At 43.2% G+C, this 17,080-nt stretch overlaps 1 protein-coding gene across 14 annotated transcripts in view; it reads left to right on the top strand.

Moving 5' to 3' along the window:
* Nucleotides 1–17,080, top strand: part of EPB41L2 (erythrocyte membrane protein band 4.1 like 2) — a 680,749-nt gene that overhangs the window by 246,977 nt on the left and 416,692 nt on the right. For all 14 annotated transcript variants that reach the window (XM_085611888.1, XM_085611891.1, XM_085611887.1 and 11 more), the window contains one exon: nt 1,125–1,200. In XM_085611888.1, the coding sequence (XP_085468014.1) occupies nt 1,125–1,200 (76 nt within the window). The remainder of the gene's footprint in view (nt 1–1,124; nt 1,201–17,080) is intronic.

Genomic DNA, 17,080 nt, shown 5'->3' with positions numbered 1-17,080 from the left:
ACCTCCCAGTGATCCCCAGTGGCCCACCTCCCAGTGATCCCCAGTGGCCCACCTCCCAGTGATCCCCAGTGGCCCACCTCCAAGTGCCCTTGCTTCATACTGCCAAGTGCATACTTGAGACACACTATCAATTGCACTTCTTGGGCACATCGCCCAGTTCTCCCCAGAGGCCTGTAAACAAGTGGACCCCAATTTTTATCACCCAGGACGCCCAGAATTCAGTGGGCAGCTTTACCTAGAGGCACATCACCAAGTGACCCCAAGAGCCATGCATATGTGCATGTACACATGATGGACTCTTACCATGGCTTCTTGATGCTGTAGACACACGACTAAGGTTCATTCATTGGGCCCTTATCAAGGAGGCCGAGATAGGACGCTCCGCTGAGTACCATCTGATTCCCCTCCACCCACGTTCCCTCGCAAGACTTCTGCATCGTGCGGTGCGCCATGATTGCAAAAATCGCTCTGACGAAGTTCCCGGTATGGGAATGAAACACGTTGGCTGAAGTCTGTTTGCTGAATTTTATAAATAGAAAATAAAGAAATGTTATACTTCACTACCTGATGTTTTGGACTTTATAATCCGCGCACTCCCACATTTTAAGAATATTCTGTTTCATCTGGAACACAGCAACGTCATTCATCGGCTGGCGCTGGGGTTGTGCTTGCGCAGACAATGTACTTATTGGAACTAGCCTGAGGTGCAGGACTTGAAGGTCTGCCGTTGAGCTTTTGGACAAATGTGCCTGTACACATGTTTACCTGTGTGCATGGGTGGTTGCGTGTCTGTATGTATATTGGTTTGCATGCATATCTTGATGCACTATAATACAGAGCCAGAACTATGGCTTTGGCATTGCTGGTAAGATTCAGATATTAGTCTGCCTTGTGTGCAAATTTAAAGAAAAGAGACTAAAAATTACATTTTGTATACAGAGTGCTGTATTTTTTTTAGAAACTGAATGTGTCTGACGTATACTTGTAGAACTAAAATAAGCATTACAAGTATAATTAACCTGGATTGGAGCGAGAGAAAGAGAGATGTATAACAATCTGAAATGGATGTTTAGTCATTTTTGTTGAGGCTTAAAAAGTAATCCATTTCCTGCTGACAATTTCAGGTCTCCCCTGGCTGTTTGGCTTCAACGTGAAGTTTTATCCGCTTGAACCCTTAAATCTGACAGAAGATATCACCAGGTACTGAGTAGATCAATTCTTCATTTATTATATTGTACTGATGATCTACTGTGCTTTTGAAGATTTTATCTAAATGTTGATATATTGTTACAGGTCTACAGAGCCCATCTCAAACAGAAAATGCCTCTTAACACTTAAATAATAAAGGTTATTGTGTTGCTGCATATGGATTACTCATTATCAATTCAGTGTGGATGAAAGACCTGAGACTCTACCTCCATGTCTTATCTGCAGTTTTTAGACACGTTTCTGCAGGTTGGAATTAGTCTACTGAGGTGTTTCAGAAAATGATGTCCCCAAGTCACTGATAATAACCGACATCAAGATGTAAGATTCGTAAATCATCACACACTGTAAACGTGCCCCTTTTCATGCCTTGGGATTCTTATACTTGACTGCTAACCGCCCCTCAGCCAAATCTCAATTCTATTTTATTTGATGCTTCAATTTATTTCCCGTTCAACTTCAGTATTTAATGTTTCTAATCATGTGTGACTCTCTGTAACACATTGCAAAGAAATCTCTAGAAGCCACGCAGCCCAACAACAATATGCAACTAAGTTTCTATTTGATTGAGGGAATCACTGTTACAGGCTGAAACTTTTCTTTATTTAGTAATACTCACACATGAACCTCTTTAATGCATTTCTAAACTTTAGAAGATTGGAGTCCAAGTGAATTTGTAGAGAGAACGAGCTCTACAACTGGGTTGTAGACACTGAGAATGCTCTTCCAACTCAAGGTTTTTCGCAAGGCTGAAACAGTTGATAGTGATAATGAACTGAAGCCTAGTTAGCGAGATGGAATGCACCATTCAATGCATGATTACATTTGGGAGTTCTTGGCTCTAAAGAGAAAAATGTACTGGTCACATTAACTTAATGGCATGCAAGTTGGGTCACCAAGTAGAGAATCATTGGGGGAAAAGGGCCAGGATAGCAACACTTGGGAGAGTTTACTTAATTAATTTCAATCGGTGGTCAATGCATTGACATATCAATCAAGTAAGTTGGATATCCAGGTGGAACTCTTAAATACAACGGCGTTGTATATCACAGCGATTGATACAAAAATTGGAGCACTGAATCAGCTGGTCCTAAGGGCGCAGGCAGAGGCGCAGGTGGAGATATTGCCTGAGAATACTTGTGAATGTAGCCCCGTCCTGGATACACTATCCTCGCTGCCTGGGATGCTGGAACAGGTCCTGGCAGAGATAAAGGGGCAATTACAATCTGCCAAAGAAGTGACGAGCCCAGTCGATCAAATAGCTTACAACAGTGGGAAACCAGAGGGAAATACATCTGCCCGAGTAAGCGAACTGGAGAAGAGGAGCCTCAGGGGGGAAATTTCAAGCTTGGAGAAGGCACGTATGAGGAAGAATGTGATATAACACAGAGGAGTAATCCAGAAAAAAACCTAGATAAAAACACTGACATTTGTGAAAGGTGCTTAAGTGACCAGAAATCGTTTTGTATATCAGACAGGAATGGATCTTTGGAGCAGGGAGCCCCAGAACCGACCACACAAGGGGATGCAGTCAAGACATGTAATCTCTCTAAGAGACAAAGAAAAAGACTTAGGAAAAGCCCCAATAAAAAAAGAGGTGGAGAATAATCCAGGTCTTCAAGGGAAGGTGTATCCAATTTTTTGGCCAAAATTAGGAAATCAAGTGGCGCCACCAGAACAAAAAAAGAGTGAGGAGGTGGTAACGGAAAATAATGTGGAGAAGGTGAATGAGAATATACCAGCTAGCGCGAAAGGAAAAAGGATGAAGGTAAAGAAGAGACAAATGGAAGAGAACCAACGGGTGTCAGTCCAGGCTAAATTGGTAAAAGATGAACTTACACGCCAAAGTAAAACAGTTAAGATGGTGGACCTTTGGGAAAGATCGCTCAATGCTCCGGAAGTAGAGAAATGGCTTGGAGGAGAAAGATGAAAAGGAGAACAGAATGCAAGACGGGAACAATCATCAAGGAATGATAATGATCTACAAGGGGAGCAGAGACAACAACCGCAGGACGAATGTCAATGGGGAAAGAGTGACCGAAATGAATTAGGGCAGGTTAAGAATATTCAGCAGGAAATAGTCTGCACGATTCAGCAGGGTCAAAGAGAGAGGTCAATTCGGCACAACTCGCCTAGTTGTAAAATGACATTCGTACCAAAATATAAATCTTGGGGTCACTTTGATCGAATAAATCGAGGATCCATGATTCGAATGACCAAAGAAATAGCGGCATTACAGCATATAGAGTCCACGCATATACATTCAGTTACATTTGTAAGTAACCCGATATGGGGAGGTGAGGAATCGACAATGATCACATGGGCGACAGCAGAGGTAGCGGACCAACTATGGGCCGAAAAGGAAACATTTGAAACATGGGGTATTGAGATAAGGGAAAAGGAAGAACCCTATCCTAAATCCGAAGTGTGGTGAAAGTCGGATTAAGAGGGTCAGTGAGGAATGTGGTAGGGGAAGTCAGAAATTAAAGAAAAGTCCACAAAAGGATAATAAAAATCAGCAATCTGGCATAACGTCGATCTTAAAGGGGGCAAGGAGTAGCTCAATCACTCCTTTAAGGGATAATATAACCATTCAGGCAGATAACTACATGGATGCCATGGTGAGCAAAACCCTCTATTCCAAATCGGATTGGTCCTGGCTTCCAAATACCCTGAATGTCAGGACAGACAAAGACTTAAGATATTCACAGGATAAAAACCGTATCGCTGGTCACAAAAACAAAATTGACATCTGCTCATGGAATATAGAGGGTCTGGCAGCGAAGGTAGACGATCATGCATTTTTAACATATATTGGAAGGTTTCAGATAATCCTCTTTCAAGAAACATGGGCACAAGAGGAAATTAAGTTACCGGCATACTCATGCTATAGCAAGCCAGCAATTAAAACAAAATTGAAGGGGCGTGCAGCAGGAGCTTTGGCTTTATACGTAACAGTGGCCTTAAAAATAAAGATTGAAGAAGTGGAAATTGATCATTCGAACATTCAAGCAATTAAGGTCTGGCCTCTTAGTCCAGGAAATAAGACACCTTTGATGATAATAGATGTATACGCACATCCCCTTGGTAGCAGGAAAAAAGAAACTTAGATAAGATACAGAGTCTATTGTTAACACAAAGCACGATGAATCCTGCTGCTTGGATCTTTTTGGCAGGTAATTTTAAAATGAATTTCTTCCAGGTGGCGCCTAGGGACCAAATATTGGATGTGATTGATCAAATTTGGCATATCCCGGCAATTAAACAACGATCTGACAGAATGGGCAAAGAAGTGGTGAGAAATCTGGAGCATCACGGCCTTCGAGTTTTGAATGGCCGGGTGGATCCGGACATCCCAGCTCAAGCGACTCATTTCGTAGTAAAATCAAAAGCTGTTATTGATTACACCTTAGTATCCCTCCCATTATATCAATCAATAATAAGCTACAAGCTGGGCAATCGGTTAGAAAGTGATCACCAGCCACAAATGATCAGCCTCAATCTAAATATTTCCCGATACGAACAAATTGCCCCAGAGTTGGGGCAGTTTATTGGTCTTAATTATAAGAGGTTAAACTGGTCAGTAAATAGCATACAAAACATCGAACATCAAGCAAGAGACCAGTGGGAAGAAGAATTAAATAGAATAGATCAAAATCCTTTGACACTTTAGGGGCAGTTCATAATTAACCTGGTAGAGAAAAATGCTGTACGATCAAAAGGCATGGTAGCAATGGCCATGTCTTTTTCCAAAAAAATGTCTGTTCAACTTAAAATAGCGAAAAGGAAATTGAACCATGCCTTGAGGGTCCTAAGAAATCATGCATCCTCCAGTATCAGGAGTGAGATTCTACCAAAACTGAGGTCACTTACAAAAAAGAGGTATGGATACATACAAAAGCCGAACTAGATCTGTTCTGGAGTAAAATCAATTATGCAGCAAAACGCAAAGATGCACGTGAGTTTTGGAGACTGGTTAATCAAGCTGTTAGAAGGGCTTGCCACAGGGAAGGACAGAATATGTACCTGACCACCCTGCGCCCCACCCTTCCGGGATAAATAGCCGAGCACTGGCCGGAGACCCTCCTCAGGGCTGGGCCTCGTACCTAGGATCGTACACGCTGATTTAGCACCAGGCAACACAGAGACACCACACCGTAGATTCTGGAGTACGTATGCTTTATCTAGAAATATCAGGATCTTTATGATCTGCAGAGGCGTATGTACAAGTAGAGCAAGGGCTCACAAAGTCTCGGTTGGGGTAGGGGTAGCGGGACAATCTTAGGATCGGGGTCAATGCGGGAGCGTATCCGGCGCACGGCTCTCAATCCTCGAGCCGGGGGATACGAGACGATCTTTGGGGCCCAGCCGGACCGGAATGTCTCTTGAGTGTGTCCAAATCTGCAGGACTCGAGTCCGGGTGTCGGAGGTCGGACAATCTTCCAGGAGCCGCGAGTCGCTCAGCAGGGCTCAGAGTTCTCTAGGGTGCAAGGGGAGCCGCGACCACGTCAGCAGGGCTCAGATGTTTTGAGGCAGAAGTCCGTCTCTGCCAGGGGGAGCCGGGACGCTGTCTGCAGGGCTCACCGAGGTTCCAAGAGTTCCGTCGGATTTTGGGAGGATGTTCTTCAGCCGCAACCACGTCAGCAGGGCTCGTTTCGTTCCAGGATTCAACTGCCGAGGGTCCCAGAGCGCCCCTTTTTATACGGTGACTCCTCTTTGATGTCCGGAGCCCTCACGGGCTGGGGTCTTAGCGCCTGGGGGTCGTTTGTTGGGGGTTCCTGCCACACGGCCCTTTGATCCTTTCAAAGCGGGTTCGGGAGGGATTCCAGACACGCAGCAGGCGTGGAGCCAGCCCCCAGGGTGGCCGGAGGGCCGATCGAAACCATCTCTTGGGAGGAGGCCAGGTGTGAATGAAACCCCTCCTCCCTCTCCTGCTCACCAGGAGCTCTCTCTCCCCCCCAGCCGGCATGGCGCGACTAGGCCGGGGTTGCGCTTGGGTCGAGGGCGGCCATCTGGGATGCTGGGCCGGGTCACTGGAGGCCGATGGAAGGGGAAGGATGCCCGGTGCCGGGAAGATGGAGGGGAGGACGTGGGTAACCCCGGGTTCTGGGGCAGGTAGGCTACGCTAGTCAGTATCGTGTGGGGTGTAGAGGTTAGTCTGGTGTCACTACGGGTCTGGACAGGCCACGCCATGAGGCCGGGTCCAACACAAGCCAATGGTAGGAAACAACAACAAGTAAATACAAATATATCGGAAGAAGTCTGGGAGAAGCATTTGGGATCCATGACAGGTGGCATAAGAAATATAATAAATCCAACAGAAGAAGGTACGGCTGACAATATGTGGGACAATGACATTGTAAGGGAAAATACCCAGCTAATGATCCAGCATATAGCAGTGGAAAAAATGATAAGTTCTAGCAGACGGAGTAGTGCTCCAGGCCCAAATGACCTTCCTCAAGCACTATTCAACGAAAATCCGCTACATTGGGCAAAGAAATTGCGAAACGTATTCAATCTTGTTCTGATATAGGAAGAAGTCCCAGATAAATGTAGGGGCTCAATTTTGGCCCGGATTTACAAAGCTGGTCAAGCCTCGGATCCTGCTAATTATAGACTTATAGCTTTAATAGATTGTGAAGCAAAGTATTTTGCTAAATGTATGCTGGCAGAGCTAACGGCCTGGGTTGATTCTAGTAAGCTACTTCCAAAGAATCAAACAGGATTTATAAAAGGTATGGGGACGATTATTAATATTCAAATGTTAGTTCTCATAATGGAAATGGCCAGGCGCCGTAGGATGAATCTTCATTTGTGTTTTATTGATTTTTAGCTCGGCTTTCAACACTGTACACAGAAATATTCTTTAGAACAAATTGTGGAAAATGGGAAGTTTGCTGCAAGCGATACAATTGTTGTATACCAATACTTGGATGAGAGTAAGGTTGGCACAGGGCACAGTACTGTAAAAAAAAAAAATGATAAAGGACGGGTTGAAGCAAGGATGTGTTTTGGCCCCTACCTTATTTAACTTGTTCTTAGCTGGTATCTCATCAGGGCTTAATTACATTAATTTGCACTCCCCGACTGTGGCAGGTTTTAAGGTTTCGCATCTACTGTACGCCGATGATATTGTATTAATAAGTTACACAAAGGTGGGGTTGCAGAGACTAATTAATGAAAGTGCTCATTATGCCTCTTCTCATAGGCTAAAGATTAACTTAAAAAAGACAAAAACAATGCTGGTGACTAGGGGGTTGGCTACAAGACCAAAATTTAGAAGGGAAGGCTCTGTCTTAGAATCGTTTTCTGGGTTTAGATATCTGGGTGTTATAATAGATGCTAGGGGAACGGGGAAAAATCAGTGCGCTGCACTACAGAGAAGAAATAACTCATTAACTGCAGCATTGGTGACACTTCAGAATAATTTAAAAGGGCTTTCCCTCAATCCATTATTACAAGTCATGTCAGTTAAACATGTTCCATCTCTCGCATATGGAATAGAGACTTTGAGAGGATGTGCTGATAACACCATAGACAAACTAGTGACAGGGACCTACAGACGCCTGTTTAATCTTCCTCTGCAGACTTCTCCAGCGCAAATCCGACTTGAGTTAGGACTCAAAAGACAGAACCTAAACAGCTTAGGAGCATATTTAAAATTCTGCCATAGACTTAGAAGGGATAATAACTCCTCGCTTATGACAGTGGTCTTGGAGGCAATTTGTGATAGTAAAGAAAAGCAAGCTCATGAATATTTTAAACTGGCGATAGACACGTATAAGGCGGAACAATTATGGGCTTTACCTCTCTCTCAGGTGGCTTTTAATAAAGTTATAAATGGGTGCAGTAAGTAAAAAATTGTCCTAGTTATAGGATAAAGCAGTATTGGCAAAGAGATCCCATGCGTGGACAGTTATTGCTTCGTACGGTATGTTAAAACCTCAGAGCTACCTAGGAGACTTAAATAGCCAAAGGGCAAAGTTGAAGTTTATGAATCTCCGATTTGGAAATAGACAATTTCTTGGAGATGCCCCTGCTTGGAAAATTAGGAGTAGTGAGAGGATGTGTCGCCTCTGTAACTACAAGAGCGAAGATATTTGTCATATCATTTGTAGCTGTCCTGCTCTAATAGGTGAACATAGGAGGCTGTTGAGGTCGGACTTTAATAGCCAAATGGTACGAACATGTCGACAAGCAGTAATAGCTAGTCTACAAGGAGAAAGTTTGCAATTCACGGGCAGACTTTTGAAGTATATAGAAATAGTGGAGAAGAAACTAGCTAACTGTGGACAATGAGGATTGTTTTAAATAATCTTGGGTTTTTATGAATTGATGACAAGTACTTTTTATCATGTTGTTTTTTAAATAAGGGTATGGTATTGATATGCATGAAATGTAAGAAGAATTTGTATAAAGGTGTTTTTAATTGTAAGTTTTTACTAACTGGACAATAAAAAAAATTCATTTCATTTTCATTTCAACTTAAATTGAGTCCTCTCATTGACAGGGAACCAATGAAGGAAGGCGAGCATAGGTGTTATATGATAGCGCTGTTTAAGTTTTTGCAGCCACATTGTAAATCATCTTGAGTTTATGAATGGCCTTTTTGGACTGTCCTAATTGTGTCTGTTAAATAGTTTGTATTGCTGCTGTAAAGTCATTAATTGATGTCACTTTAGGAGAAAAGGCGAGGAGTTAAAAGCGCTATAAAATGTACACCCGAAAAAGCATGACTGTATTACATTATTAATGTTTAGGGTCGTGGTGAACTTTTTGTTAGTTTTGAGGGATACATTTTTTATATGTTTAACTGTTTTGAAAGCAGGACAGGCTCTTTAGGATATACATTGTATTCTCATAGAATATACAGTAAAGGAATTTCAGTCTTAGTTCCTTTGAGGTTTAGTATACTTTGACATATTCAGTTGTCTATAGCTTTGAGACATTTCTGACTTGTAGGCATTGTCACTTAAGGATTTCTGTTTTCATTCAGTCAAACCTGGGTGTCGTCAGCATACTTGTCAATTAAAATCACCAATGATCGTAATTATTCCGAGTCCTAGCCTTCCCTGTCCTTATAAAGTGAGCATTGCCATGACAAACAGACAGAATCCATTTACTCGATCCTTGAAAATCACATTTTTATCAAATACAACTGGGTTCTTTTATGCAGAGCCCTGTTGGTGAAAAAGAAGGATAAAATTGCACACTTAGAGAGGTTTGTAGTCAGGGCTACGTTTTGCAGTGTGACTGATGCCCAATAAGTCATATTGTAAATCGTGTATTCTCAGGAGGTTCCTAAACTCCCTGGTTCATAGATAATAATGAATCAAGAGGCCTCAAATCCCTGCAGATTGACTCAAACTAAGGAACGGAGGTCTGCAAGGAACAGTAGAACTCCATCCTTTCATTGCTTCCTCTGCGTGATAGCATTTATTTAACAGCAGCTTGTGGTGTTGCTAAAAAACAAACAAATCCAAGGCGGCAACTTGCTAATGGGAGCATGTATTCTGGAGCTTCCCCTGGACCGTTGAGGTTACCCACAACAAATCTCAAAGGGGAGTCTTTCACTTGTGTATCAGTTTCTACTCTAAATTGATGCAAACTCCAACCATTTACATTTGTGACTCACCAACAAATGTGAACCACTTTTTTCATGACCCTCTGCTATTCGGGAAGGGTTTCAAAAACCTTTTGCAAGCCCGAAAGGCTTTTCATTGCAGCAAAATTGCATTTGTGCAATTCCGCAAGGTAATTTGATTTGCAGAGCTTATGATTGTGTAATTAGCAGATGTCTTGACTGCAAAATACCTCTGTACATGTGGCTCCTAGTCCCTAGCTCAGGTTCTTTCCCATAAAGTGAGTTAGAAATCATAACCATCAGTGTAGCACATCTTAAGGTATTAAGCAACCCCCCCACTCTTGGAGTTACCCCCCAAAGGGGCTCCACCTTCTTGTCCATCTTCAATGTCCCTACCTCTACAAAGCAAGAATGTACCAAGGTGGGACACCAACCTCTGTTACGGTGTAAAAAAAAAGAAAGGTGACTTGAGTAACAGCACTTTGTGACCGACACAAAAGAAACCGAAGGAAAAAGAAAAAACTGAATATGCTACACAGGCCCTTACATAAGAAGCAAAGAAGCCACGAGGCCACCAAACAACTTCAACCCACAATTAGAGAGTAAGGTGTTTAGATGTAGCCAAGATGCAGTGAAGTAAAACTTTACCATGACAAAAACCCTCAAAAGCAGCACACGTTCAGCAGAATGACCCAGAAACGGACTAGGATGAACACACACCAAACTCCCATTATACCAGACAAACAGCCACATAGCAGAGTGCCTCAGATCTGTGATAGCACAATCAAAAAAGAAAAAGGGGAACCGACTAACCAATAAGCAGCAGATCCAGAAAAGAATTGTGTGAGGGCTCTGCATATGGCGTGTTTGTGGACCTTTAACGTGGACAAGCCGAGAGCTTGAAAAAATAACAGGAAGAATACAAAACCTGTGCAAAATTAAAAAAAATATGAAGACACCCCAGACATTCAAATGTGAACACCCAGCACATACGCAATCTGCCCGGTGACTGTGACTTACAGTGGACTTTTATGGCGAATTGAGCTCAGTATGAACAATTGGTTCCCAATAAGTTATCTTAGAAAACAAAATTCCTTGATAAAGCGCATGAAGTTTGAGCCGGAGCGAAACACAGGTGGGCTTATCACAGAATGGATTATTAAAACTCTTAATGTGAAGAACTTAATGATTATCATTTGAAATACAATGACTGGATCCACAACATTAGGCTGCAGTCTAGAAGGTTACCTGGAGCAGGGCAAAAGGACAATGATTATGGTGGAAAAGCAGAACCCTACAGCAGGAAAATGTCTAACTCATTCTGTACCATACCCAAAGAGAGGAGAGCCAAAAGGTGGTTCAAAATTGAACAGGTGAAGAATTATAATGGAATTCCTTGCACCTTATTTACTGTGTAAAGATCAGTGTAAATGACAGAGGCTGCAGATTCCTTACCTTAGTATTATCCCCAGGTGTAAGACTAGATCCAGAATTGTTTTGTGAGCAGTACACCTCCGCACCGGTATGTGGCATTGTTCGGCTACAGCTCGCGATGTCGGTGTCATTCACACCGGAAGTGATGCACGCGGTGCCTAAATAGGTGCCACCCCAGTGCGCTGACGTCCGTTCTTTTCTTTCCACGCCAGGCCGCATATCCAGAGAAAGCTACCCCCAGTCAATTTTTGACTGACCTTTTTTGACTTTTGTCAGTCTTTTTGATATGTTCTCATGGTGTGGCAGGATGTCTATTAGGATGGCCTGGCCTCAAGTCCTGCGACGGCTGTCATCTGCAGATGTTGGTGACGCACCCGCTTCTTGTTTGACTCTGGTGCCTCGAGCACAACTATGAAACGACCTGCGCTGACTGCCATGCCATGCCATGCACCCCAAGGACTTGAGGGAGCGTTCTCTCAGTCTCCTTGCCGCCCAACATGTGACAACATGACGGTCATGATCCTGGTCAAGAGGAAGGCACAGGGACTGGCCGCAGAGCCCAAGATCCTCATCGCACTCCAAGTTGTCGGGTAAGTCTGACAAACGCAAGAAGAGTGAGAAGTCGATGAGGTCTTCGACTTCGCCCCGCCTGTCAGTCATCCAACCAGATGAAGGAGCATCTTCATTCGAGGCCTGGGTCAACAGTTGAGCCTGGGTCGACTCCGCGCCTCCCTGAGTTTCTGGGAGTTGGTGGGACCCCCCTCCCAACTTCATGAGTTCTGTGAGGCCATGCACCTCATATTTGCGCTGTCCATTCCTGCTGGCACGTCTAAGGGTCCCACAGGTTCGGGATGGGCCCCCACTGGTTCTCTGCTGAAGCTCCACCCCTGGCTCCAGTTTGACCCATTGGATTCACAGATGAATCTGGACTTGTCCGCTTCATACCACCTCAACCTTTCCTGGTGCCTGTCATGATGCAGATACTCATGGCGCTGCTGGCTCCATTCTCAGCCCCGACTCGGAGCCGGAGGGGTATCATCTTACACCAACTGGAGCCATGCCTTCAATGCCAAACCTTGCAGAAGGGCTCCTGTGAACAGGACGATTGCCTGCCTCCGCCATGCCCCAGGGGACCACAATTCCCTACTCCCCAACGCTTGTTGGTCCATGCCTCCACTTCCCGTGTAAATCCTGGTGCATTCCCTATCACCCCACCAGATAGGGAATCCAAGAGGTTGGACACCTTAGGGAAGCAAATGTTTTCTTTTACCAGCCTGGCACTGCGGTCCATGCTTTTTGGGCTGTTACTCCCATTCCTTGTGGGATTCGGTTGCCCAGGTGCTGCCTATGGTCCCAGAGAAGTTCCTGGCCAAACTCTCTCAAGCTATGGCTGACGGGAGAGATGCAGTTAAGTTCGCGATTCGATGTGGGCTGAACATGACCGGCTCGCTGGGCAGAGCAGTTTCTTCATCGGCCATATGACGCCATGCCTGGATGACAACAGTTGGCTTTTCCGGGAATGTCCAAGAATTGCTTATGGAAATGCTCTTTGATGGCTCCAGTCTCTTCGGAGACAAGGCGGACTCGGCACTGGGGCGCTTCAAGGATAGCAGAACTACGGCCACGTCTTTGGGCCTTTCCATGGCCCCATACCAAACCCAGTCCGCATTTCGTGAAAGGAGCTTCCGTTCTCGTCTTTACCAGCCCAGCCACTACAGCGCACAAGCTTCCCAGCCCCTGTGTGGCTGAGAATGCAGAACCCACTGACTGTGGGCGTTAGGCAGCAAGAGGTTGGGCCAGTCCACCACTCCTCCGGCAGCTGCACCCTCCAAACCCCTTTTGTTTGCCCTCTTACCATCATGGGCACCCAGTGGGAGACAGAATATGCCATCGCTTGCCTCATTGGAATTCTATAACATCAGACTGCTGGGTTCTCCAGCTTTTCCAATGGGGCTACTCCCTCCCCTTTGTGACTACCCCTACACTCATGCCAGACACTTGCCACAGACTGACGGAGGACCATCTCTCCTCGCTCTGCCAGGAAGTGATGACTTTCTTGGCCAAGGGAGCCATAAAGAGGGTGCAGATGCCAGCAGTCGATCGTGGTTGTTAAGCATGTGTGAAAAGTCGCCATTCAAAAGAGTTGTCAACCTAAAAAGGGAAATTTGAAATGGAGACAATTCATTGCTCTCCCCTTGATCGTAAATGAGACTGATTACTAAAGCTAACCACTCTAAAAGCATGTAAAAAACATAGCATTAGTCAATATAAATTTTAATAATATAAGCAAAATCGATAGCCATTAAAAATGCCAACTAAAAATCCCTGCAAACTACTAAAAAATCAATAAAACCAATTTAAAAGCAAAAAAGCAGAATTAAAAAGGTTTATGAAGTGTCCGTACTACAGGACAGTAGCTCCAAAGAGTTCACCACGTGCAGAAAGTTTTTGGGGTTCTGGAGGGCACCTGCATCCCCAGATTCACAGTAGCCTGAAGAGCAAGTTGCTAAGAATAAACTTGGCAGTGGCAGCCTTATACCAGAAGCTGTAGACTGGGGTGCCAGAAGTGTAGTCTCAGACAAGGAGCCAGACGCCATAGATGCTGGAGCTGCAGCATCCATCCAGAGTGGCGCACACAATTCATAATAAGCATCGTGCAGTAACAGTAGCAACACAAGACAACACTGGAGGTGCACCATCAACGAATACACAAGCAGATTCATGTCCGTAGTTTGTTCCAATTGCATAGCATGGCATTTGTCTAGTGCGCACAGAAAAGAGCACCAGAGGCAGTAAAACACGGGCGGTGCACTCTGAAACCACACAGGCCTGAAAGACAAAGACAAGTTATTGTTCAGTTCCAGTAGCAAAGACAATCCAAATTACCATTTGGCCTTGGTGTGGAACATCCATTGAAGAGCAACAAAACTTTGACCAAACCCGCAATCAACAGAAATAATACCAATGGAAGGCCTCCAAAAACGCTTGAAAATGGAGAATGTATAAAAGACTAAATCACTCAGAGTACATTTTCAAATGCAGAAACAAATCTAGACAGAATTGCTTTAAACCAGTGGTTTTGGAAGCATTATAAATGCGTGCACAAGTTCACCAAAATGTAGCGGTAAGTTAGTGCACAAGGGTGGTTGTACTTATGAGGAAGACCAAGCAACTTGGATATCAAAAGTTCCTTGGCCAGATGTTAATGCCATGACTTTTTTAAGCAAAATCTCTTTCAGTCGGCTTAACTTATCAAAGTTATTTTTTGACATAGGGACTGTTGCCCACAAGGTAATTTCTCCAGCTGTGAAAACTATTACAATATAAGGGACAAATTAAATTCTGCAGTCATTTCTAATAAGAAAAACCTCTCTGTCTCCTCTCACACGCCTGTAATTGAAGTGAAGAACCATATTTCATGCAACAAATTCCACCCATGTGCCATATCTGCCTACTGGAAAGTGTTTCAGACAGAAAATTTAATTAAATATAGAAACCGGTAAAGAAATTAAAACAAGGATTAACCATACATCTGAAGGTGTTTCAGCTACAGTAAAGGGCTGCTCCTCTAAATGCTCTGAAATAAGCTTAATGTAAGTTGTGTCTTTCTTTGCCATGATCTATTGGATACGCGACAAATTATAAGGCAAAAGCAATTCTGTTGCATTCAAATATTTATGTTGTTAGTATTTATTCAGCGCAAACATTTACCCAGAGGTGTCAAGGCGTTAAATATTTCCATGGCACACGGTTCATTTTAAAACCTGCAATGTCCAACTCAATTGCAAAATTGGTCTTAATTGACTTTGACCTTGTAAAAGGGCAGGCAGGTCATTTCAATGAATAAATAAGAGTAAACAATGTAGTCATGCCATTATCATCAACTGCTTATGTTTTTTCTAAAGGTTCCTCATCAATTTGTCGCAACCCTTCAGCAGCTTCTTGTTGGGAAATCTTCCAAATCTCATTATAAGTTGCATATATGAAACCTTTAGATTGAGGAGATCTGGGAACTAATAAAAAATCTTGCAAATCCATGTTGTGAAAATGAAGAGGTAAGTGTTGCTTAATCATGGACAAGCTAGAATATTCTGGCCACTGTTGGCATAACTTTCCAACACTATAAGTAGTTACTATACCCGAGTGCTGTAAGTGGCCATACCGAGGGTCTGGTCTACTGGCTTTAAAACCCCTAGAAAAGTTTTTAAAAAACAGGAATGGCAGCCATTAGTGTCAATGAGCCACTGTAACCCCCCATCTGAACTGGAAAATAAAGAGTAGTATGTGCCATTCTACACCTTTTCACTCAGCTGTTCTTCAGTGAGATTATTGTACTGTTGCCATTTGTCAAATCTTCCATTAGGTGTATTTAAAATCCAAGGCAAGTAGTCTGTTGTTCTGTTGTGTTTAAAAATACTGTTTGTTGAAGGATCAAACAAGCCTGAAATAAAGCATCAACACCCTGGATTTGCAAGTGTCTTTAATCCCAAAATATTTTTAGATAAATATTGTTGTTCCAATAATCGTAACCCAGTACAGTCATATTGTAAATGAACGCATCAGAAAAAAGGAATTTCGTTCATGTCAGCATGTTTTAAGATGCTTAGGAAGCCATAAAACTATACTAAAACGAAACTGGGTCTGTGGGCACATGACTACAAAAATAAGGAAACTTTTTCAAATATGGTTAGGGACTCCCCACAGATGGTGTTGGGCAGTGTTGCCACTGTGTATAGTTAAAAACAGCACATAGTGTAATTGCTCTGTGTAAATAATGATGAGCATAGTGATGGTAGCAAAGCATTTCAACATAGTTTTCAGAATTCAAATACAAATCCTCATTTTCAAATACCATTTAGGATTCCAATTCAGATGACATTTTTTAAACAGTCACAGCATCCCATTCATCTGAATCTGAAGTTATTATATCGTCCATAGCAATTGGATATAAGGAATTTGTATAGTTTCTGTAGGACCAAAAATGTCATAGGGAACCATATCCTATACAATACCATCATGTACAGGAAATTAGGTAATGTTCACAAGGGATAAGTTTCTTCAGACCTTATGTGAGAACGAGTGGGGCGTAAGTACTTCAGCTACCAGTTCTGGAGAAGAATATTCTTGGAGATAGTGTCCATTCAACAGCAGAAAAAAACACTAACAAATACAATACAAATGAAAAGGAAAAACAATTAAACAAATCCAAAGGTAAGACCATGGAAGAATCAAATATGTATTCTCCAACCAAAACAATAGCGCTTGTGCACCATGAAAAATCATCAATGACATAAAAGTAACCAGAAGCAGTCTGCAAAAAACAGGGACCTCATTACGCAAAGGAGAGCAGGTTGGTACCTCCAAAGGTGGTTGATAATATAGAACTTTGTTGCTGGGAGCAGCAGTAAGAAACTGTAAAGTCATATCAGAGACATAACCTGCGTTAGCATTAGTAACAGGTACAAGTTCCGCATCAGAAGACCCCAGCTAGGGAGAAGTTAGATTAGGACTGATTAATGCTTGTAGAGGGGTCTCTTGCAGTGTAAGGAGAGGATATATGGAACTACCCAGATACCCTTGTGGCCTACTGTGGAGAAGCGGCTACGTTGTGTAACTTGATTAAATACATGGAAACTTGTCTTTTCTGTTTACAACCAGCAAGCAGTGGCAAAATCACAATTAGAGTACCTGGAACAGCAAGGACAGGCACCGGTGCATGATAGGATGGGCCAAATTATTTTTTGTTTGTAATCTTCTCCCGAACCAGATCTCTAATTTTAGGAATCCAGCCAGAAGTCACTGGTTGCTCCTTCACTTTGTCAGTGGCTGAACGTTTAGAATTCACATTTGAGCACT

This window comes from Triturus cristatus, chromosome 6 (genome assembly GCF_964204655.1).
Source record: "Triturus cristatus chromosome 6, aTriCri1.1, whole genome shotgun sequence".
NCBI classification, from domain to species: Eukaryota; Metazoa; Chordata; class Amphibia; order Caudata; family Salamandridae; genus Triturus; species Triturus cristatus.
This window is presented reverse-complemented; position numbering and strand designations above follow the sequence as displayed.